Raw genomic sequence first — 26,671 nt, forward strand, 5'->3', positions numbered from 1 at the left:
CTTGATCATTTGGCAATACAGAAATAATGATTCTGCAAATTCTTGTCATTTAAACATAGATGATAGATTAAATTGTATCTCACGGATATGCTTCGAAATAATTTGGGAAGGGTATAAATGAAAAAGATTGTCCACAAGTTACTACTTATTGAAACCACATCATAAGTACATGGTGGTTCATTACACTACTGTCTTTAAACAATTGTATATATTTCCTGAAATAAAACTTTGGAAAAAAAAAACGCTCAAAGAAAATGAATGGTAAATCTATGACTTCAGTAATTTAATAAAATACAATATTTTGCCATATCACTAAATGACTACATTTATCAAATATGCAAACTTTTCGAAAATCAGTAGTGACTAAAAATTCACCTTTCTATAAGAACTGCATAACTTCAAGTAAGAAAAAGAAGACATATTATACTCTATCTTTTTCTACTTAAAGGTATTTTTGCTCTTATTTCTACTATAAATGGTTTAATTGAGAAAGTACAGTCAAACGCCATGTAAATATGGAATATCTTTAATGTGCCAGTTTCTATATTGATCCTGCCAACTGATTCAAGAGCTTTGCGTATTTGCTGGAAGATGACCCAAATAAGGATATTCGAAAAATAAACTCTCCTACTGTAAAATCTCAAACTGTAAAACACTCCCCCAGTAAAGCTGCAAATATCATTAATGTGCAAAAAAAAACTTTTTTTTTTAAATTGTAGCTACAGCCTACAGTGAGGTAGGATTGTTTAAATCTTATTTATAGATCCTTATACATTTCCATTACTCATTAGTAGTAAAAAACAGACACATGTCAGTTGAAATAAATTTCACTCATATTTAGATATATACAATTAAAGATACAGGCTATATATACATGATTATATGCAAAATGCAATTAGACCACGTAAGCTCCACCTGACCTGCCTCTTGAGAAACCTGTATGCAGGTCAGGAAGCAACAGTTAGAACTGGACATGGAACAACAGACTGGTTCCAAATAGGAAAAGGAGTTCATCAAGGCTGTATATTGTCACCCTGCTTATTTAACTTCTATGCAGAGTACATCATGAGAAATGTTGGGCTGGAAGAACCGCAAGCTGGAATCAAGATTGCCGGGAGAAATATCAACAACCTCAGATATGCAGGTGACACCACCCTTATGGCAGAAAGTGAAGAGGAACTAAAGAGCCTCTTGATGAAAGTGAAAGAGGAGAGTGAAAAAGTTGGCTTAAAGCTCAACATTCAGAAAACGAAGATCATGGCATCTGGTTCCATCACATCATGGGAAATAGATGGGGAAACAGTGGAAACAGTGATTGACTTTATCTTTTTGGACTCCAAAATCACTGCAGATGGTGACTGCAGCCATGAAATTAAGAGACGCTTACTCCTTGGAACAAAAGTTATGATCAAGCTAGATATTCAAAAGCAGAGACATTACTTTGCCAACAAAGGTCCGTCTATTCAAGGCTATGGTTTTTCCAGTGGTCATGTATGGATGCGAGAGTTGGACTGTGAAGAAAGCTGAGTGCCAAAGAATTGATGCTTTTGAACTGTGGTGTTGGAGAAGACTCTTGAGAGTCCCTTGGACTGGAAGGAGATCCAGCCAGTCCATTCTAAAGATCAGCCCTGGGTGTTCTTTGGAAGATATGATGCTAAATCTGAAACTCCAGTACTTTGGCCACCTCAAGCGAAGAGCTGACTCATTGGAAAAGACTCTGATGCTGGGAGGGATTGGGGGCAGGAGGAAAAGGGGACGACCGAGGATGAGATGGCTGGATGGCATCACCGACTCGATGGACTTGAGTTTGAGAGAACTCCAGGAGATGGTGATGGACAGGGAGGCCTGGCGTGCTGCAATTCATGGGGTCACAAAGAGTCGGACACGACTGAGCGACTGAACTGAAGCTTAAAAATTACTATGGTAAATTTTGCATATTTTCTCCAATTAAACAGAGTACTATGAAAAGCCTACTGATTCTAATGTATCAAAATTATTACAAAGCCTATCCTTTGAATCTAACTATGAAACACAAATCTAATTATTTTAACTATCTCTTTATTATAAAGTTTAATTTTTTCTTTTAAAATTCTACAGTGGGTATTAAACTAATCAATGAAAAATCTCTATAGTTTACTTATCCACTGAAAAAAACCAGCATAATATGGAATCCTGTTGAACTGTGGTGTTGGAAAAGATTCTGGAGAGTCCCTTGGACTGCAAGGAGATCCAACCAGTCTATTCTAAAGGAAACCAGTATATTCATCAGAAGGACTGATGCTGAAGCTGAAACTCCAATACTTTGGTCACCTGATGCAAAGAACTGACTCATTTGAAAATACCCTGATGCTGGGAAAGATTAAAGGCAGGAGGAGAAGGGGACAAGAGAGGATGAGATGGTTGGATGGCATCACCAACTTGATGGACATGAGTTTGAGCAAGCTCTGGGAGTTGGTGATGGACAGGGAAGCCTGGCATGCTGCAGTCCATGGGATCGCAAAGAGTCGGACACAACTAAGCGACTGACCTGAACTGACTGAACTCTCCATTATTAACTTATTTACATATATTAATTTCTCTCTAGTCACTGTGACAACTGACTTCGTAGCCTAGCATTTATTACAAAGAAGGAAACTGACATCTATTGGCAAGTGTAATATTACTTTCAACATACAAAACGCAGTCAGCACAGTGTTTAAATAAGGCTTAAATTTCAACACATACATTGTCATTTAAACAAACTATCTTAACAAATAATTATTGAAGAGTTCTCCCCAATTTAATACTCAGCTGAGGCAGCAAGAGCTATCCATAAGTATAAAATTAAAATGGACTCACAATAGAGATATCTAACTTTTCAGAAGCCAAAGCACATGATATCATTTAATCAATGATAAACAACAGAAAAGTATTGATAACATGTGAAGACAAATGCTCAGGAAAAACTGGCATCTTAATCTGGCTGTAATATTCATATTCTGTTCTATATTATTCCTCTGTAGCTCACAAACTTGGAAGAAATGGAAAGCTTTATACATGATTCCTCTATTTATCTACTTGTTTTAATTCTAACAATGAGTGACATAATTATAAAATAATATATTAATGCATAAGGTTTGTATAGGAACAAAGAATTAATATGCCCAAACAGACTACGTAATATCCAAAGCTTACTATATTATGTGTATGCAGCATTTGTGAATGAAGATGTTAGTAACAAATCTATGCTCCCCCAAAACTTTTCATTTATAGATGAAACAATAAAAGATCCTTTCTAGGAATCTATATTTAATAATTATTAAGACATCAGTAAATTTCTGATCAGCGCAATATTACTGACTGATAAGTAGGTCAATGTATTCATCATTCAAGAAATATTTAATGAGAGCCTACTCTGTGCCAGCTAATGGCCTAGGTGCTGTAAACACTACTGTAAATGGTAAATGGTGTACATTACACCTTGTCATAAAACAAAAAATATCTCAATGAACATGATCTCTAGTATTATCTCTGTAGACCTCTGAAAGAAATGACTAAAAGATCAAGGAGATGAGTTGTATACTGTATTCTTCTTCGTAGGATACAAAATGATAAACTATACATTACAATGAATTATTATGCATTGTTATATATATAGTACATATTATGTAATCCATGCAATTACATATAGACTACAAGGTATTATCAAGAACATGAGCTCTTATCAGAAAGGAATAATGTCTACTACCAGGGCTTAATATACGGAAAAACATCTGATAAGTAAGTGTGTAAATAGTTTTGGTATTTCAGGAGATACAGTAGTATGACTGGGATTCCCTATACATAACAAAATTGATCTCTGTTCCAAAAGAACTATTTCTGTAGCATACACATAACAGAGTCTCTGAAAAAATAGCTATAGCTTTGATGGTGAGTGTTAGACGTTAAAATGTAAACGAGGGAAAACTATTGCTCCACTAGACTGTATTTTTTTTTTTTAAATCTAACTCCAGACTTCCTACAGACTCAGCCCTTGGAATTTCCAGCCTGCTGGACTGTCCTACGTGTGAGTGTGTGTCTCTGTGTGTGTATGTGTATTTGGATCCAGAATCTGGGCTTATTTCTGAAAATCCAGGCAGAGTTGTGAGAGGCGGGGGAAAGAAAGAGTGAAAGACTGACACAGTTCCCTCATGAATGATAATACAGTTACATCCACAAGAATGTTATGTTAATTAAATAATTTAACAACATAGTTACACAGATCTAAATTAGTCACAACTACTCAAGGAGAATATACAAGAAAAAACTGAGTATACGACAAAGCATCTACAATAACATGAAGAAAACATGCTGTGCGCTGAACACACGTGCCATAAAATTATATTACTAAATAAGGCATGCAGAGAAGCAGAAATACAGTACCTGAAGAAGTAGGAAATACTGATGCCATGATTCCAATTAGCCTGCTGATTCTATCAAGTACATAATATAAACTCAAAGGCATATAATAGGAAATAAATCAAGTTGATACATACTTGTGACAAAAAATTTTTTCGTGAAAGTACAGCTATCAAAGGCAGCAATTTTCTCCTGCAATACTACGACAAGGATCCTAAAATTAGAGGGAAAAAAAATCATATAAGAAAATGTTAATGTGAAGTTCTATAAACTGAATCATAAATAAGTTAACTCAGTATCTACCATAGCAATTTTTAAAAATCAAACACATCTTATAACATATAAGCTAGAAACATCTGCTTCTTATAAAAATATAACCACAAAATCCTTACTATGATCAAGACAGACAAGATTAGAGGAAGAAAAGTGATAGGAGATCTACACCTCAAAATAAAATTTTATTTTTTATAATATTTTAATTCATTATAAATCAAATGAACCTATCTTCATTAAGAATGTATGAAATCAAAAAAATGCTGGCTATTTACTAAAAGTGTTTTTCCATTGCTGGCTCAAAGTCATGGAATTAAACATAAAATGGATTTATACAACCTGTCACTTAAAATGACTATGGAATTTCCCAACACAAGAGCCAAAGAAGAGAGGGAGGGAAGGAAAACAGGAAGGAAGAAAGAGGAAAGAAGGAAGGAAAGGACTGAGGGAGGAAGAAAACTCAGACAACTGTTATTCAGTGTAAATGAGATATTTCTGCTTAAGGATATATTAAAATTAATCAGAATTTATATTTTTCCCAAAGTCCAAGATTTAGAAATAATTAGGAAAAAGTTACAAGTTTTCAAAACTAAAATGCATCCAAAATGAAGCCACTTTAGAGTATTGCTACATGCTCTCTTGTACAAGAAACATAGGAAATACTGCTTTACCTTTTGTTGCAATGGAGATCATAGATGGGCGTTTTAAACTGAATGGACTTGACCATCTCCCCAGTACGAAGTGAATATAAATCCACACAACAGTAAGGTGGACTTGTGCTACAAAAACAAACAGTCATTATGCTTCAAAAGGTGGGAAGGCCAGTAACTTTTCTTGTTAACAATACACTCAAACCGATTATATACATATATATTCCAATCAATTTATCTCAGGAATGCCAAATGAAAACAAATAATGAAACATCACTCAATACTGTAGAACAGAAAAATTATAAGATGATCTCAATAAATAGAGTAAAGCATTTGAGAGAATTAAAACCAGTTCATAAGAAATATTTCATTAATCTGATAAAGGATACCAACCTTAAAACTAGTCAACAAAATTAGCAATCACAAAATCGTGAAATACTGAAATGTTTCACCCCAAAATAAGGAATTAGAAAAGAATATTTGAAGACTATGGCACTGTACACCATATAGTATGTAAGGTCTATGCATAAGAAATTACTACAAGAAAGAAATAAAGCTACCATTATTTGCTGAGAACTTGATTGTATAAAACCCAGTAACACAAAGTTGCAATATCTATACAGACAAACCTGATAATAATATAAGATTAACCATTAATATATGCATTAATATGTAAACTGATTATTACTATGGATTATCAATTAATATATGGATTTACCAAGGTCACTAGATAAAACATTACCTCTTCTATTATAAACTAAGGATAAACAATTATGAATGAGATCAAAGATACAAGTACTTGAATACCTCAAAAAATTCAATTTCTAAACGAAAGATTTCAATGCATTTACAGAAAAAGGAACAAAGCAAACAAAACAAAAAGGCCAAAATGAATGGATGTATACACCATAGGCTGACCGTTTCTAAACAGATACATTTCAAGCCTAATCAAGAATCTACCAGAAACGAGATCTCATCCATAAATAAACATTCAAAATAAGATTTAAAGTATAAACACAGTGTGCTCCAGACACTAAAACAGATGATGAGATCAATGTTTCCACCTTAACAAAGTAGTAAAAGAGCCAGTAAAATCAAATCAAAGTGAAATGGAGGAATTAATACAAATCAATGAAATAAAACTCGGGAAAGCAAAAGAAGAAAATGAATGAAACTAAACCTAATTCCTTGAAAGAGCTAATTTGAATATTCCAGTATCTACAAAGGAATTGAACTCATAACTTAAAATTTCTTACAAAGAATTTCTTAAAAATGGCTTCATTTGAAAATTTTACCAATCCTTGAAACAAGTTTAGATATCCTATACAAATTCTTTTAAAGGTAGAAGAGAAGTCACCAACTTACTTTATGAGGCTGTAACACCTGATTCCCAAACAAGAAACTATATATACATTTACAATGTCTCATGAATATACATCAAGAATTCTCAACAAAATATTAATAAGTCAAATCCAGCAATACAAAACTAGATGAGATTCTTCCTAAAATAAAAGACTGTTGAATAGAAGAGAACTTCTTCAACCTGATGAGGGGCATCTACAAAAAACCCACAGATAGGAGATCAACATTTTCCTGAAAGATGAGGAACAAGGCAAAATCAGCTACTCTTAACTTCAATAACCTCAGATACGCAGATGACACTACCCTTATGGCAGAAAGCGAAGAGGAACTAAAAGCCTCTTGATGAAAGTGAAAGAGGAGAATGAAAAAGTTGGCTTAACACTCAACATTTAGAAAACTAAGATCACAGCATCCGGTCCCATCACTTCATGGCAAATAGATGGGGAAACAATGGAAATAGTGACAGACTTTTATTTTAGGGGGCTCCAAAATCACTGCAGATGGTGACTATAGCCATGAAATTATAAGACGCTTGCTCCTTGGAAGAAAAGCTATGACCAACCTAGACAATATATTAAAAAGCAGAGACATTACTTTGCCAATAAAGGTCCATCTAGTCGAATCTACAGTTTTTCCAGTAGTCATGTATGGATATGAGAGTTGGACTATAAAGAAAGCTGAGCACCGAAGAACTGGTGCTTTTGAACTGTGATGCTGGAGAAGACTCTCGAGAGTCCCTTGGACTGCAAGGAGATCCAACCAGTCCATCGTAAAGGAAATCAGTCCTGAATATTCACTGTAAGGACTGATGCTGAAGTTGAACTCCAATACTTTGGCCACCTGCTGCGAAGAACTGACTCATTTGAAAACACCTTGATGCTGAGAAAGATTGAAGGCAGGAGAAGAGGACGAGAGAGGATGAAATGGTTGGATAGCATCACTGACTTGACAGACATGAGTTTCAGTAAGCTCCAGGAGTTGGGGATAGACAGGAAGGCCTGGCGTGCTGCGATTCATGGGGTCACAAAGAGTCGGACACAACTGAGTGACTGAACTGAACTGACCTACTCTTACCACTCCTACTCGTACCACTCAACAATAACAACAAGATTTAATTTTTAAATCTTTATGAAAATTCATAAAGCATAGTTTGGGGTACTTTAAATGTATAAGAAAAGAGGAAATCCTGCCACTTGACAACAACATGGGTTGAGGGCATTATGCTATGTTAAATACAAGAAAAATACTGTATGATATAATTTATATAGTGAATTTAAATAAAAACTCAACTCATAGAAAAAAGAACAGGGGCTTCCCTGGAGGTCCCATGGTTAAGGCTCTGAGCTTCAAATGCAGGGGGTAAGGGTTTGATACCTACATCCCACATGCCACAAAACATGACCAAAGAAAACAAATAAAGTTTTTTCTTAATCCAAATTAAAAATTTTAATAAAAAAGAACAGATTAGTAGATGCCAGAGCCCAGGTCAGGTGGGGAGGTATGAAACAGGTGAAGAGAGTAGAAAGGTACAAACATCCAGTTATAAGATCAGTAAGTTCTGAGAATGTCATGTACATCACGGTGACCACAGATAACAATGTGTGTAGGTGCTCAGTCGTGTGCACCAACTGTTTGCAACCCCATGGACTATAGTTTGCCAGGCTCCTCTTGTCCATGGAATTTTTTAGGCAAGAATACTGGAGTGAGTTGCCATTTTCCCCCTCAGGGGCTCTTCCCCACCCAGGGATCGAACCAGCTTCTGGTTTTTATGCCCTGGTCTTGTAGCTGTAGGGCATGTGGAATCCCTGCTCCCAGACCAGGGACTGAACCCACACCCCTGCACAGGACGGTGAAGTCTCAACCATTTGATTGCCAAGGAAGTCCCTGGCCATAATGTTTTAAAAGAGACTTTACTATGGAAGATACATATATAGTAACTAAGGGCTTGAAAAAATGTTAAATATCACTAATTATCAGGAAAATACAAATTAAAACCACTAAGGGATCTCACTACTAGAACGACTAAGATTTTACAAGACAGCTAATTTAAGATCGCAAGACTTTCATACATTGCTACTGGGAATGCAAAAAGGTAGTCACTTTGAAAAGTAGTTTAGCAGCTTCACATAAACATATCTAAGTCATGCTGTGGTACTTTGTTATTCATTATTTTTTTTTTAACGCACAGTTACATGTTGATCAACAGGTGAATGGCTAAATGTATTGTGATATATTCAACTAACAATATTAATAACAGGGCGAACTATCCACCTAACAGCACAATGAGTTTCAAAACCATCATGAAGTTCTTGGGGGAAAAAAGGTCAAACATAAAAGTCTACATACTCTACAGGTCCCTTTCACTGAAAAGCTAGAAAGGTAAAACTGTAATAACAGGAAGCCGATCAGTGGTTGCCAGCAGCCAAAGAAGGAGGGGAGTACAGAACGCAAAGCGGCATGATGGGTGCCCACTTACAGGATGACAGAAATGGTGCTGGGTCTTGATTGTGCTAGAGATGTACACAACTGCACACAATTGGCAAAACTGAAGATGGGGGAGCATCTTGTAAAACCTAAATTCCCAACTCCAAAACGGACACAAGGCAAAAATTCTTTTCTTAATGTTCCCAACTAATTAATCCAGTCCTCTGCTGAGAAGCAATGAGTTAATAATGAATGAAATCTAACATTTTGCCAGACCAACTGGGAAGGAAAAAACAGCTTGTCACCTTCAATTAGCAGCTCATTAGAGCCACGGTACACTAGAAACTGGAATTCTGATCATTTTGCTGGCATCCATACAATGTCACAACTGAGAGTCTTCCTGCAGAAAGCCTTCAATAGTAGACAAAACAAATGCTATGAAGGTTCAGTTTAGAGTTGAGTGAACAAGACGTGGTAGAGCTAAAAAATTCTATTTATATATGGAAAAAACCTCTCCTTCAAAGCTTAATAGAAAAAGATAATTCATTTAAAATCAGTTTTCAGAAAGTCACACATTCATAAAGGAGTCACGCTATCTGCCAATAAGACAGTTGCGTACACGCCTGACATATCCTTTTGTTCTCTATTTTCTCTCTTTTTAAAAGCCTTGACTATTTCCCTGGGACACAGCAAGACAATCTTAATTTTCCTCATGGGTAGGCTGATGAGAAAGCTTTCCATAACATCAGCAGTATGCAAGCCCCATAACAGAAAGGACGCGTGTTGTGCAAAAATATACTGGTAAGAAAATAAGCTTTCACTTTATTCCTAACGTACACCAAGCAGTGTCAAAAGCTGTATACAGAAGTCTTCATTAGATTTCTGGAGCTCAAATGGGTTAACATTTTTATTGGTTTGCATCTGACATTTAAACCTAAAGTTGTGACTTCACTTTAAGATAAACTTAATTAATACCTTAGGAGAAAAAGTTCACACGAAGTGTAGAGAATCTAATTTAGAACATGACTGAATCTATTGCAAGCAAACCAGAGTGGGAAAGAAAAGCAGAAATGATGTAATTTGTCTTATTAAATGATTGGCTAAAGGACTCTAAACTGTGCCCAGGCACCACTGCCTTTCCAACACATAAATAATCAACAGGGGTAACATAAAGTTATTTAGTACTTTTAATGAAATAGAAAATAGAAATGAATGCAAATTCTGCTTAAATGACCTTTCCTTTACCTAAGTAACTTGTTTTATACTGAGTAACCAGGACATACATTAAAATTTTTTGCACTGGAGCAATCTTTTACCTGCTATACACATGACCTATACACAAAAAGGAAGTTATAAAGCTTTTATTAGCAAAGGCCTAGTCCTCCCAGAGCCAAAGGTATGGAATTTACACATTTAATTCATTTCAGTGAAGAGAATTTCCTTCAATTATTGAAAGAATAAATTTTTAAAGCTTCCATGACTGAAAATGAAAGGGATAAATTAAGCAATTATATAATATAAAATAGCTAAACTGGATTTCTTAAAAGCAAATCCTGAAAATATACAGAAGATAAACACCAAGAGGAAAAGACTAAGGATTTTCATTTAAATACGTGGCTTATTTTATTATTTCTTAATTTCTATGTAATCTTTCTCATCAGATTTAAAAATTGTTTAAACATGCTTGATGTTTTAGAGCAGTTTTGGGGTCACAACAAAACTGAACAGAAAGCACAGATTTTCCCATGTAGTCTCTGCTCCCACTCATGCCGTCCACTCTATTACCAATTTCCCCTACCAGAGTGCGGTATTTGCTACAACCTATAATGACACATCATAGTCATCCAATCTCTACAGTTTACAGGATGGTTCACTCTTGAGGTTGTACATTGTATGGGTTTGGGACAAATTTACAATGACATATATCCAACAGTATAGCGGCATACCTAACAGTCTCACTGCCCTAAAAACCGTTTTTTGTCTTCCTATGCATCTTGTGTCCGACTCTTAGAGACCCCATGGACTGCAGCCTACCAGGCTCCTCCGTCCATAGTCCATGGGGTCGCTAAGAGTCGGACACAACTGAGCAACTTCACTTTCACTTTTCACTTTAATGCACTGGAGAAGGAAATAGCAACCCGCTCCAGTGTTCTTGCCTGGAGAATCCCAGGGACAGCAGCAGCAGCATTTCTCCTAACACTCACCTTCTTACTGTCTTACTGTTTCTGTCTTTTCCAGAATGTTGTTTACCTGGAACCATACAGTATGTAAGCTTTTTAAACTGGCTTCTTTCACTTACTAATATGCTTTTAAAGTACCCCCGCCCCGTTCTTTTCATGGCTTAACATCTTTTGTGTTGTTTCTCAATCACCATGTCAGGTCTGACTCTTTGGGACCTCATGGACTGCAGCACACCAAGCTCCTCTCTTCTCCAGTATTTCCTGGAGTTTGCTCAAACTCATGCCCATTCAGTCCCTGATGCCATCCAACCATCTCATCCTCTGTCACCCCCATCTCCTCCCGCCCTCAATCTTTCCCAGCATTAGGGTTATTTCCAGTCAGTCATTTCTTCGCGTCAGGTGGCCAGAGTATTGGAGTTTCAGCTTCAGCATCAGTTCTTCCAATGAATATTCAGGACTGATTTCCTTTAGGATGGACTAGTTTTAGGACTGAATAACATTCCATGATCTGGATGTACCACATTTTATTCATCCTTTGACCCACAGAAGGACATCTTCAGTTCAGTTCAGTCACTCAGTCATGTCTGACTCTTTGCAACCCCATGGACTGCAGCACGCCAGGCTTCCCTGTTCATCACCAATTCCCGGAGCTTACTCAAACTCATGTCCATTGAGTCGGTGATGCCATCCAACCATCTCATCCTCTGTCGTCCCCTTTTCATCCGCCTTCAATCTTTCCCAGCATCAGGGTATTTTCAAATGAGTCAGTTCTTCACATCAGATGACCAAAGTATCTGGAGTTTCAGCTTCAGCATCAGTCCTTCTAATGAATATTCAGGACTGATTTCCTTTAGGATGGACTGGTTGGATCTTCTTGAGGTCCAAGGGACTCTCAACAGGATTCTCCAACAACACAGTTCAACCGCATCAATTATTCGGCACTTAGCTTTCCTTATAGTCCAAATCTCACATCCATACATGACTACTGGAAAAATCATAGCCTTGACTAGACAGACTTTTGTTGGTGAAGTAACGTCTCTGTTTTTTAATATGCTGTCTAGGTTAGTCATAACTTTTCTTCCAAGGAGTAAGCGTCTTTTAATTTCATGGCTATAGTCACCATCTGCAGTGATTTTGGAGCCCAAAAAGACAAAGTCTGTCACTGTTCCCATTGTTTCCCCATCTGTTTGCCATAAAGTGATGGGACCAGACGCCATGATCTTAGTTTTCTGACTGTGAGTTTTAAGCCAACTTTTTCACTCTCCTCTTTCACTTTCATCAAGAGGCTTTCTGCCATAAGGGTGGTATCAGCTGCATATCTGAGGTTACTGATATTTCTCCTGGCAATCTTAATTACAGCTTGTGCTTCACCCAGCCTGGCATTTCTCATGATGTGTTCTGCACATAAGTTGAATAAGCAGGGTGACAATATACAGCCTTCATGTACTCCTTTCTGTACATAGAACCAGTCTGTTGTTCCATGTCCAGTTCTAACTGTTGCTTCCTGACCTGCATAAAGATTTCTAAGGAGGCAGGTCAGGTGGTCTGGCGTTCCCATCTTTTGAAGAATTTTCCACAGTTTGTTGTGATCCACACAGTCAAAAGCTTTGGCATAGTCAATAAAGCAGAAGTAGATGTTTTTCTGGAACTCTCTTGCTTTTTTGATGAGCCAACAGACGTTGGCAATTTGATCTCTGGTTCTTCTGCCTTTTCTAAAACCAGCTTGAACATCTGGAAGTTAATGGTTTATGTACTACTGAAGCCTCACTTGGGGAATTTTGAGCACTACTTTGCTAGCGAATGAGATGAGTGCAATTGTGCAATAGTTTGAACATTCTTTGTTATTCCCTTTCTCGGGGATTGGAATGAAAAACTGACCTTTTCTAGTTTTCCAAATTTGCTGGCATATTGAATGTAGCACTTTCATGGCATCATTTTTTAGGATTTGAAACAGCTCAACTGGAATTCCATCACCTTCACTAGCTTTGTTCGTAGTGATACTTCCTAAGGCCCACTTGACTTCACATTCCAGGATGTCTGGCTCTAGGTGAGTAATCATACCATAGTGGTTATCTGGGTCCTGAAGATCTCTTTTGTATAGTTCTTCTGAGTATTCTTGCCACCTCTTCTTAATATCTTCTGCTTCTGTTGCTAAGTTGCTTCAGTCATGTCCGACTCTGTGCGACCCCACAGATGGCAGCCCACCAGGCTCACCCATCTCTGGGATTCTCCAGGCAAGAACACTGGAGTCGGTTGCCATTTCTGCTTCTGTTAGGTCCATACAACTTCTGTCCTTTACTGTGCCCATCTTTGCATGAAATGATCCCTTGATATATCTAATTTTCTTGAAGAGATCTCTAGTCTTTCCCACTCTATTGTTTTCCTCTATTTCTTTGCAATGATCATTGAGAAAGGCTTTCTTATCTCTCCTTGCTATTCTTTGGAACTCTGCATTCAAATGGGTATATCTTTCCTTTTCTCCTTTGCTTTTCACGTCCTTTCTCTTCTCAGCTATTTGTAAGGCCTCCTCAGAAAACCATTTTGCCTTTTTGCATTTCTTTTTCTTGGGGATGGTCTTGATCACTGCCTCCTGTACAATGTCACCTTTGTCCATAGTTATTTAGGTACTCTGTGTATCAGATCTAATCCCTTGAATCTATTTCTCACTTCCACTGTATAATCATAAGGGATTTGATTTCGGTCATACCTGAATGGTCTAGTGGTTTTCCCTACTTTCTTCAATTTAAGTCTGAATTTGGCAATAAGGAGTTCATGATCTGAGCCACAGTCAGCTCCCGGTCTTGTTTTTGCTAACTGTATAGAGCTTCTCCATCTTTGGCTGCAAAGAATATAATCAATCTGATTTCAGTTTTGACCATCTGGTGATGTCCATGTGCAGAGTCTTCTCGTGTTGCTGGAAAAGGGTATTTGCTATGACCAGTGCATTCTCTTGGCAAAACTCTTATTAGCCTTTGACCTACTTCATTTTGTACTCCAAACAAATTTGCCTATTACTCCAGGTATCTCTTGACTTCCTACTAGTGCATTCTAGTCCCCTACATTGAAAAGGACATGTTTTGGGGTGGTAGTTCTAGAAGGTCTTATAGGTCTTCATAGAACCATTCAACTTCAGCTTCTTCAGCATTATTAGTTGGGGCATTGACTTGGATTACTGTGATACTGAATGGTTTGCCTTGGAAACAATAGAGTTCATTCTGTAATTTTTGAGATTACTGCATTTCAGACTCTTCTGTTGACTATGATGGCTACTCCACTTCTTCTAAGGGACTCTTGCCCACAGTAGTAGATATAATGGTCATCTGAGTTAAATTCACCCATTCCAGTCCACTTCAGTTCGCTGATTCCTAACATGTCAATGCTCACTCTTATCATCTCCTGTTTGACCACAGTGGAAACAGTGACAGAATTTATTTTGGGGGGCTCCAAAATCACTGCAGATGGTGACTATAGCCATGAAATTAAAAGATGCTTACTCCTTGGAAGAAAAGCTATGACCAACCTAGACAGCATATTAAAAAACAGAGACATTACTTTACCAACAAAGGTCTGTCTAGTCAAGGCTATGGTTTTTCCAGTAGTGATGTATGGATGTGAGAGTTGGACTATAAAGAAAGCTCAGCACTGAAGAATTGATGCTTCTGAACTGTTTTGTTGGAAAAGACTCTTCAGAGTTCCTTGGACTGCAAGGAGATCCAACCAGTCCATCCTAAAGGAAATCAGTCCTGAATATTCATTGGAAGGACTGATGCTGAAGCTGAAATTCCAATACTTTGGCTACCTGCAAAGAACTGACTCATCTGAAAAGACCCTGATGCTGAGAAAGATTGAAGGTGGGAGGAGAAGGGGACGACAGAGGATGAGATGGCTGGATGGCATCACCGACTCAATGGACATGAGTTTGAGTAAGTTCTGGGAATTGGTGATGAACAGGGAAGCCTGGCGTGCTGCAGTCCATGGGGTTGCAAAGAGTCAGACATGACTGAGCAACTGAACTGAACTGAACTGAATTTGCCTTGATTCATGGACCTAACATTCCAGGTTCCTATGCAATACTGCTCTTTACAGCATCAGACTTTACTTCCATCACCAGTCACATCCACAACTCTGTGTTGCTTTTGCTTTGGCTCTGTCTCTTCATTCTTTCTGGAGTTATTTCTCCACTCTCTCTAGTAGCATATTGGGCACCTACCTACCTGGGGAGTTCATCTTTCAGTGTCCTATTTTTTTGCCTTTTCATGCTGTTCATGGGATTCTCAAGGCAAGAATACTGAAGTGGTTTGTCATTCCCTTCCCCGATGGACCACGTTTTGACAGAACTCTCTACCATGACCTGTCCGTCTTGGGTGGCTCAACATGGCATGGCTCATAGTTTCACTGAGTTAGACAAGGCTGTAGTCCATGTGGTCAGATTGGTTAGTTTTCTAACCAATGATTGTGGTTTTCATTCTGTCTGCCCTCTGATGGAGAAACATAAGAGGCTTATGGAAGCTTCCTGATGGGAAGGTCATCTTGGTTGCTTCCAAATTCCAGCAATTATCAGGAAAGCATATAGAAACACCTATGTGTAGTCTTTTGTACCGATGTAACTCCTTTGAGTAAATACCATGCAAGACAATTGTTGGATTGTACAGTAAAAGTATGCTTGGTTATACAAAACTGCCAAACTGTCTTCCAAAGTGGTTTTTACCTACCAGAAATTAAGGACTATTCCTACTGTTCCTCTTTATTAGCATTTGATATTGTCAGTTTACTGAATTTTGGCCAGGTGTGTAGTAGTATATCCTTGTTGTTTTCCTGATGACAGATATGGAGCACCTTTTCATATCTTTATTTGACATTTGTATATTGTCCTTCAGATGAGGTCTTTTGCCCAATTTTTAATCAGGCTGTTCATTTTCTTATTTTTGAGTTTTAAGAGCTTTGTGTATTTTGGATTACAGTCCTTTATCAGATATGTGTTTTTCAAGTGCTTTCTCCCAGTATGTGTTTTAGAAGAATAGGAGTATGTAATTTTAATGAAGTCCAAATTTTATTCAGAAAATTGAATCTGTATAGGAAAAACCTCAGAAAATTTTCCAGAATGAAGAAACAAATAAAAGATGAAATGAAAGACAGCAGATTAAAAGAACTGAACAGAGATTCGACCTGTAAAAATTCATAATCCTCAAGCCTGCAGTGTCAATCTCTACCTGATAGTTTTCAGCATGCTAACCTTCTTTGGTTCTTCTACAAGCCCAATCACATAAGCCAATTCCTTGAAATGAAAATCATGTGTGTGTGTGTGTGTCTGTGTGTGTGTGTCTGCGTGTGTGTCTGTGTGTCTGCATGTGTGTGTCTGTGTCTCTGTGTGTCTGTGTGTGTCTGTGTGTGTGTTTGTGTCTGTGTGTGTCTATGTGTGTGTCTGTGTGTCTGTGTGTGTATCTGTGTGTGTCTGTGTGTGTGTCTGTGTGTGTCTGTGTGTGTCTGTGTCTGTCTGTGTGTGTGTGTCTGTGTCTGTCTGTGTGTGTGTCTGTGTCTGTGTCTGTGTATACTGAATGATATGCTGGGGAATCTAGAATATAGCACATATGACCAGAGTCAATGCTTGCTCAACAAAGAACTGTGAAGATATTACTCTTACATCCCTGGCCAAACTTTTGACTTCACAAGCCAGAGGTAAAGGCTAAGGCACAGCGGTAGGTGATATCATGACACATTCAAAGGGCTGTCCCAAATAAAGTCTTTACAAAAGGTGCTTGAAAAAGTCAATAAATGATGCGCGGCTATAGACCTCAAGAAGCAAAAGAGCAAACCCTGGGAAAGGGGCAATATGATGTTCAAAGTTGCCACATTACCATATGCAAAATGTTCACTGTTCCATAAAAAACTGCAGTGCACACAAAGAAACAGGAAGATATAGCCCATCCAAAGAACAAAAACAAACTGTGAGAAACCAACACTGAAGAACCTACACAAAGAACTTAAATCAATTGTCATAAATAAGCTCAAAGAGCTGAAAGAAATCACAGATCAAGAATAAAGGAGAAAGATGAATTCACAAATTAAGAATATCAATAAGATATTGGTACATTAGGACATAGGAATCACAAAGAAATAATGGAACAGAACGCTCTATTGTTGTTTAGTCACTAAGTTGCATCTGACTCTTTTGCAACTATAGACTGCCAAGGTCCTGTGTCCATGGGATTTTCCAGGTAAGAATACTGGAGTGGGTTGCCATTTCCTTCTCCAAAGGATCTTCCCAACCCAGGGATCAAGCCTGCATCTCCTGCATTAGCAGGTGAATTCTTTACCATTAAGCCACCAGGGAAGCCCAAAAACTAAAATGAAAAAGGCACCAAAGGTTTCAAAGTATACCTGAAGAACAGAATAGGCAAAAGAAAGAATTTCCAAACTTGAAAGTAAGACGAGTGAAATTACACATCAGAGTTGCAGAATGAAAACAACAAAAATGAACACAGCTTAAGTTTAACAATATACAGCAACTAAACTTAACCAACCTATAGAAGACTCTACCCAATAATGACAGAATACACATTCTTTTATGTTAGCCACAAAACAAGTTCTCCCTAAATTTAAAAACAATGAAAACAATCTCTCTAACCAAGCTGGAATGAAGTTACAAATCAACAGCAAAAGGAAAACTGGAAATTCACAAATATGTGACATTAAACATAGCACTTCAAACAATTACCATGTCACAAATATGTGGAATTAAATAATAAACTCTTAACAGTCAACATCACATTAACAGAATGAAAGGGGGAGAAACAACACGATCATCTCAACTGATACAGAAAAAACAACTGCCAAAATTCAACACCCTTTCATGATAAAAAAAACATACAGGAAACTAGGAATAGAAGGGACTTTCCAAATATGATAAAGGACATTTGCAAAACACTGCACTCAGGGACAAAAGACTGAATGTTTTTCCTCTAATATCTGAAACAAAAAATGGATGCCTATAGTCAACACTGTATTGAAAGATCTAACCAAAGCAATTAGGCAAGAAAAAGAAACTGAAAACTAAGCTGTAGAAGAAATAAAACTCTATTCACAGACATGATCTTATATATAGAAAATTCTGAGGAAGTCACAGAATAGTACTAGAAATGATAAATTCAGGAAAATTTCAGAGTACAGATCAACATATATAAACCCGTAATTACCAACCCAAAATAAAAGAAAGCAGTTCTAGTTACAATAGCAATACAATATCCACCAACATTCCAATAGTTTTTGCAGAAATGAAAAGTCAGCCTAAAAGGAAATGAAGTTGCAAGAGGCCCCAAAAAGGCAAACAAAAGAAAAAGGAAAAAAACTGAACTCACATTATCTGATTTAAAAAATTACAACAAAGCTATATTAATCAAAACACTGTGATACTGACATTAGACACATAAATCAATGGAATAAAATTCAGAGTCCAAAAATAAACCCATATATGTATGATCAATTAATTTTTCAAAAAGATACCAAATATCTTCCATAAATGGGCTGGGAAAACTGAAGTTTATGTGCAAAATTTGGACTACTATCTTATTTACTTTGGCTGCATCATGAGGCATGTGGGATGTTAGTTCCCTGACCAGGGATCAAACCCACTCCCTCTGCATTTGGAAGCATTAAATCTTAACCACTGGACCACCAAGGAAGTACTTGGACTACTATCTTAAATGATATATTAAAATTAACTTTAAAAAAGTTAACTCAAAATGTATTAAAGACCTATGTATAAGAGCTAAAACTATACCAGAAGAAAATATAAGGGTTAATCTTCATGATCTTCAATTTGACAATATTTTTGTGACACCAAAAGCACAGGTAACAAAAGAAAAAATTATGTTATACTACTATTTAAACTGTTGTGTATCACAGACATTGCCTTAAAAATTAAAAAACAATCAAAAAATAAAAAATATTTACAAACTGTGTATCAGATAAGGGTCTAGTATCCAGACTGTATTGAGAACTCATGCTAGTCAACATCTAGAAGACAACAACTCAATTACAAAATGAGCAGAGGACACAAACAGACGTTTCTCCAAAGAAGATATACAAATGGCCAACAAGTATATGAAAAGATTATCAAAATCATTGGTCAGTGGTGAAAGGCAGATCAAAACCACAATGAGATATTACTTCACAACCCTCAAGCTTGGTCGTAACAAAACAACTGAAAAGGAGGAGGTATTTGTAAGGATACAGAAAAAGGAGAATCCTGGTCCATTACTGGTGAAAATACAAAATGGTACAGTTGCTGTCAAACACAGTTTGGTGGTTCCTCAAAAAGCTGAAGATAGAATTACCATATGACCCAACAATTCCACTCCTAGGTATATACCGAGAAATGAAAGCATGTGTCAACACAAAAACATGTATATGAACATTCATATCAGCACTGTTCATAATAACCACAAAGTGGAAAAAACCCATATGTCATTTTAAACGATGAGTGCATTAACAAACTGTAGTATCCACATGCAATGTAAAATTATGGTGCCCTAACAAGAGTGAAATTCCAACCATATGATGCTCTAGAAAAGGCAAATCTGTGGTGACAGTAAAAAGATGTACTACTACTTCGAAGTAACATTCAGTTGCCTTTTCACTTACTTATTTGAATATTAAATTTCAGCAATCTAGAGTTATGATTTACTGTTTAAGCTTTCAATCTAATTTCTTTCCTTTAAGTCATACATGGACAATTATGTTAAATTAACACACATGTAAATAAATTTTTACTATTATAAACTATACTGAAACAAATCTGAGTGGGCTTCCATTTCTCATTTTCTTCTGTAACACACTACAATTGTTGGTATCCTTTTCAGTTCATTTTATATACAGATAATGCTACACATGTTGTAAACATGGTGAAATATTCTGACAGTCTGTTTCAAATTCAACAATTGCTATTTAAAGCAAAAGTCAGCAATACAGTGAGGCCTACTTAAATGAACCATTAAACGGAGCAAGGAGCATGTATTAGTCAAAGAACAGGAATTAAGTAAGAGTTTGAGGTATGTGTAGTTAAGTATTCCTATCAAAGTACATCTTTTCATAGAATAATCAATAATCCCTTTTCTAATGTCAAATACTCAGTCAATAGCATCTAGAAAATAAGGAATAACCTAGGTATCTTGGGCTTTCTGTCAAGACTTAGAACAATGTTGAGTAATTGAGCTCCTTTCTACTGAAATAATTAGTAAGTATACAATAAACATATATAAACTTTACATATATTTAATGCACAGAAGAATGATGATGGTGATCTAAGATTTATATCACTGAAATTTAAAATGACTGAAAATAATATATTACCTAGGTGCAAACTATTTTTTATGCCTGACAGAAATAAGAATCACAAATAATATATATTAAGCCTCTAAACTTCTAATTTTCTATCAAAAATAGTTAAATTTTGAGTCTTGGAGTCTACTTTAAAGTTTCTTAACAATATTTTTTCTTAATATTCATATACATTATTAGAATCATAGCTATCTCTTACTCTGGACAATGTTTTAAAAAGAGTTTTTTTATAATGCGATACAATGAGCACCACGTTAAAGCAATGTGAGATATGGCTTTCATGATTTGAAAATTCTAAATATTAATACCATTTTCCTTTACAAAAACTTTTATTATTTTTATTCATTATATTTAACAGATTGAACCAAAATTAGGAAAAGCGGAACAAAGTATTTGAAAAAGTGACATTTTCCAAGAATGTGCATGTATAAGTGAAACACAAAATAGCAAAGACATTTTAAATCTACCACAAATTGCAAGAAGCATGGAAACACTTATTTTTAAATGGGAAAAAGCTGCACAACCTTCAACATGTGTTACTGAATCTAATTCTTTAAATATAAGAGGAAAAATTTTGATAGTATTACATTGTTTGTATTCTTATTTTGCTCCTAAAGAACAAAAGCCAGTAGGTGGCATTTATTTATTAATTAAAAAGAAAAAGCCAAGTAAATGGAAACTTAACCATATTAAAGGCTAAATTTTTGATTATCCTAGTTAATAATAACATTTATTCTTCTGCCAAGTTCAGAATAAACACTAGATAATTAAACCTTCCAACACTACTACAAGTTGAGAGAGCGGTATTAATGATGCTTTTACATGGAGTGGTACCCAGGCAAGAAGGAGTAAGCCTCCACACAAAAACAGGAGGCAATGTAAAATTTGGCTTGGAATCAGATGCTCTTCAATAGGGTCACACACTAAATAAGAAGCAAAGACGTAACACCACTATATATATATTTGAAGTAAGTTTCTATTGTTTGCAATTAAGTACAAAGATCAGTTAGAAATATTCTACCTTCAGGGAGATTTCAAAAACAATTAACTGGTTTGTTTTTAAGGACAGAAAATAAAGTTTTAACACAAGGAAATACGTTTAATATACCACCATGGAAAAAAGTGCAGTGAAAATTCAAACTATAGAAGAGATGTTACAGGGAACAAAAAAGTCTGCAGATTAGATCATATATCCATATACAAACAATGTAAACACTATATATTTTACACATTTATGATACGGTTTTTCATTTATGCCTAAACAATTTTTGTCCACTAAACACTATTCCTAAATATAATACTTAAAATTTTGTTTAGGAAAAATTTTCAAAAACTTTATATAGTGTGGTAGAGATCAGCAAATTTATATCCCAAATCCAACCCTCACTGCCAGTTTCACCAGAATACAGCCACATCCATTTATTTATTTGCTATGGCTAAGCTGAGTAGTTGCCACAGAAATTGTATGGTTCTCTGAGTGCTTCCTATACAGAAAAAAAAAGTCTTTACTGACCCCTGTAACATAGTTCTTTAGTTCTAGTGTGACTGAGTTGTTTTACACTCTCTTTCTCAGGGTCTTTTAAGTACACACCTCAGTTGAGAACAAATATAAGGTGAGCCTGAGTTCCTGAAATATAGAACTCTACAATGATATATTTTGGGATTAACCATTTTGATGCCTGACAGTTCCTCCACTGCATTACTTTGCTTTTCTTTATTTGGGAACTATACAAATATTCTAACTTTATTCCCATTTTGTCCAAGCTCTCATTTTATTCAGCTTTCTATCTAGTCTTCCTTCTCGACTTTCTAATTCCTTTTGTCAGTTCTGTGACGAATTTGTGAGGCTTTTTCCTTCTGTTTCTTCCTGTAGGTCATGTCTCTCATATTATCTCACCTTGTTTTCCCTAAGTTCTTATATTTCTGCTTTGTGCTCACTCTTTATAGAAATGATTGTGAAATATCTATTTGCAATTATGAACTACTCCACGGCAACATTATTCTATTGATTGTTCTTCACTTGCCAATAACTCTTCTCTAAGGGACTTTCCATTTGTACATTTCATGTTAAATTTTCCAAGATCACTAGTGTTCGACTCTTTGTAACCCCATGGACTCTAGCCTGCCAGGCTCTTCTGTCCATGGGATTATCCAGGCAAGAATACTGGAATGGGTAGCCATTCCCTTCTCCAGGGGAATGTTCCCAACCCAGGAATTGAACCCAGGTCTCCTGCACTGCTGGCAGATTCTTTATCATCTGAGCCACCAGGGAAGCCCAAAGTTGTTCCTAACACTGCTTATTATCTTTATCATACCATAAGATCTGTAGTAATGTCCTTTCATTCACTCTTGATATTTATAATTTGTATGTTCTATTTTTCTTGATTGTCATGCTAAAAGGTTATCAATTATATTGATATTTTCAAAAAACTAGTTTTTGACTTAACTGATCTCCTGTTGTTTGCCCATTTCTTTTCATTAATTTCCATTTATCATTTCCTTCCTTTTACTTATTTTAGGTAAACTTGCTCCTCTTTTTTAGATGCTTAAGGTGAAAGGTTTAGATGTTTCTTCATTCCAAACATAAGCATTTAGTGCTATAAATATCCCCATCCCTTCTTTAGTTACATCCCATATGCTGTGTTTTTTCATTCCTTCAGATCAAAATCTGCTCTATTTTCTCCTGATCTCTGTTTGACCGTTTTTAAATTTCTAAACATTGTAAAGATTTTATAGACACATGTTTATTACTGAAGTCTAACTTAATTGCACTGTGGTTATAAAAAATACTTTGAGACTTGCTGTAACACCCAGCATATGATCAGTCTTGGTCAATGTTGTATGTACAGTATGTGGATACAGTATTCTACACATATCAGGTGAGTCAAACTGATGCTGTACTAAAAGTTGATGTCTTCTATATTCTGACTGATTTCCTATCTCCTAGTTCCACCATTTACTTAATGAGGACTGCTCATCTCTAACTTTAATTGTTTCTCTATTTTCCTTTCAGCTGTAATATTGCTTCATGTATTTTAAAACATAATTGAAAAGTCATTTTTGTAAAAGACTGAACATATTCAAGGAAGAACAAATAAATATATGTCAGTCATTGCCACTAAAGAAATAAATATTAAATAATAAAATACTCATTACACATGAGTAGGTATTTTTATAGTATATAGTGTGTTAGTCATTCAGTAGTATCTGACTCTTTGTGACACGATGGACTATAGCCGGCCAGGCTCCTCTGTCCATGGAATTCTGCAGACAAGAATACTGGAGTGGGTTTACATTCTCTTCTCCAGGGGATCTTCCTGACCAGGGATCGAACCAGGGTCTCCCTCACTGCAGGCAGATTCTTTACCATCTGAGCCACCAAGGAGGCCCATTTTATAGTATTTAAGTATGGGTACGTTTAGAGACCGGAGAAGGCAATGGCAACCCACTACAGTACTCTTGCCTGGAAAACCCCATGGGCAGAGGAGCCTGGTAGGCTGCAGTCCGTGGGGTCGCGAAGAGTCGGACACAACTGAGTGACTTCACTTTCACGCATTGGAGAAGGAACTGGCAACCCACTCCAGCGTTCTTGCCTGGACGGGGGAGCCTGGTGGGCAGCCGTCTATGGGGTCACATAGAGTCAGACACGACTGAAACGACTTAGCAGCAGCAGCAGGAACAGCAAATTTAGAGACAGAGGGGTAAAAATCTAAGGCAACTACAAATAAACTGGATAAAAGTTCTAGTAACATAGGAGGTACAGTACTCTGCTGGAAATAAAAGAGCTTTAAACAAAGTTATGAATATTTGGAACAGCTAATTTGTCAATTTCTATTACATCTATTTATTTAATATACCATCCAAATCTAAATAGTTCAACTATTCTGACATCTGTTAAGAAAAGAAAATTTTTCAGTAGGTAGAAAGCTAAAGTGCAATCATTCAAGAATAGAGCAAAATCTTCCAAGTCTCCAAGAGATCATCAGATCTCTTTTCCCAATAACACAAGGGACAAGTTTGTCAACCTGGCAAACATCTCTTCAAAACTCAAAATCTGAGGACATACCACCCCCCCCAAAATATCAATACAAATTAGAACATTTTAAAGCCTCTCAACTGGTGTTCATTGGAAGGACTGATATTGAAGCTGAAACTCCAATACTTTGGCCACCTGATGAGAAGAGCTGACTCACTGGAAAAGACCTTGATGCTGTGAAAGATTGAGGGCAGGAGGAGAAGAGGACAACAGAGGATGAGATGGTGGGATGGCATCGCCGACTCAATGGACATGGGTTTGCGTGCACTCCAGGAGGTGGTGATGGACAGGGAGGCCTGGCGGGCTGCGGTTCACGGGGTCGCAAAGAGTCGGTCACAACTGAGCGACTGAACTAAATTGATAACATGATCTAACACGAAGTAGTACATAACTATGCTAAGGTTCCAAAAACTAAAACCTTAACACATAGAAAACACTGCATTTCAAACTCCAAAAATAATATATGACAATTCATAATAATACACATGTGAGATATTTATAAATAACAATGAACCATATTAATAAATTCCAACTAGTCCAAGGACAATGACAATAACGTTTAAAGCATATAATGAATTTCTCTAACAAATAAGGAAAAGAACTGTCCATTAATTCTGCCAAAATATTTTCCATGATTTTTTAAAATCATTTGGAGATATTAAAACATTCTTAATGCAGGAATACAAACAAAGGTACTAAACAAGTCTAGTAAATGTCATCTATACATTTCATGAACTTACATGCCCTTTCACTCAAAAGAACCAGAAAACTTCAAAAAGACAGAAAATACACTTTATCAGTGCACACTGAACATAACACTACTTGTTAAAAGAATCTATTAAGAATTAAGAAAAGAATATTAACTACTTGCTATCAATTAACAATGCTCTATGATTCTAGGATACTAGAATGGTATATACATGTTTATCCAAAACCACAGAACATAGGTTTGTCCAAATATATATTTATATATTTATATAAATATATATATAGCACAATGCATTACTGAACAAACTCAAGAGAGATACTGGTAAAATTCCATTTATGAAGATATGAAAATGTTTGACACTCTACCTTTTGACTCTCACTTTTCTAAAAGAAAATGCCACGCTGTGGCTGCTCTGTAATTTTTATTATTGTGCATTTGATAAGTACCAGCCATTGTTATAAAGATAATGCAATATATTATTTCCTTTAACCCTTATGTGATCTATTTATAGAGGAAGGTTTTTCATTAAGCCTTTTCAACAATGAATGATCATAGGAAAACATTTCTATCAACAGCAAAGACTTCAAATGTTGAAGAGTTAATGTTTTAAATTTATGATATTAATTTACTAATTGATTAGGAAAATGATTTACAGAAACAGGATACAAAGAAAACAAAGACTGAAACCTGTAAACATGGCTCACCAGCATCAAGTTTCCAAAAAATCAAACAGAAAACAAATATATCTGCCTCTGGTATCCACATAGTAAATATTATAATTAGTCATAATTACAGTATAAGTGGGGCTTCCCTGGTAGCTCAGACAGTAAAGCGTCTGCCTACAATGCGGGAAACCCGGTTCAATCCCTGGGTCGGGAAGATCCCCTGGAGAATGAAATGGCAACCCACTCCAGTATTCTTGCCTCGAAAATTCCATGGACTGAGGATCCTGGTAGGCTACAGTCCATGGGGTCTCAAAGAGTTGGACACGACTGAGAAACTTCACAGTGTAAGTGTTATGCTGTATTCTTTTAATCATTCAGGATACTAAAATCTTACTTTGGGTATGGAACAGGGAAGGACTGGGAGTTTGGGATTAGCAGATGCAAGCTATTATACACAGGATGAATAAAGAAGGTCCTATAGAGCACAGGGAACTATATTCAACATTCTGTGATAAATCATGATGAAAAAGAAATATTCATGTGAATAAACTTGTAGCACAGCAGAAATTAACACAACACTGTAAACCCGCTACACATCAATAAAATTTTTTAAAAATAAAATCTTACTTTGTAAATCCCAATGTAGAAGAAAATCAGTT

At 36.3% G+C, this 26,671-nt stretch overlaps 1 protein-coding gene across 8 annotated transcripts in view; it reads right to left on the bottom strand.

Annotated features, from left to right (window-relative positions):
- BCAS3 (BCAS3, microtubule associated cell migration factor) overlaps positions 1 to 26,671 on the bottom strand; it is a 592,226-nt gene that overhangs the window by 442,711 nt on the left and 122,844 nt on the right. For all 8 annotated transcript variants that reach the window (XM_005693141.3, XM_005693143.3, XM_005693140.3 and 5 more), the window contains exons 8-9: positions 5,322 to 5,429; positions 4,515 to 4,591 (exon numbers count right to left, since the gene is read on the bottom strand). In XM_005693141.3, coding sequence (XP_005693198.1) covers positions 4,515 to 4,591; positions 5,322 to 5,429 — 185 coding nt within the window. The remainder of the gene's footprint in view (positions 1 to 4,514; positions 4,592 to 5,321; positions 5,430 to 26,671) is intronic.

The sequence above is a fragment of the Capra hircus genome, chromosome 19, assembly GCF_001704415.2.
Source record: "Capra hircus breed San Clemente chromosome 19, ASM170441v1, whole genome shotgun sequence".
Lineage (NCBI taxonomy): Eukaryota > Metazoa > Chordata > Mammalia > Artiodactyla > Bovidae > Capra > Capra hircus.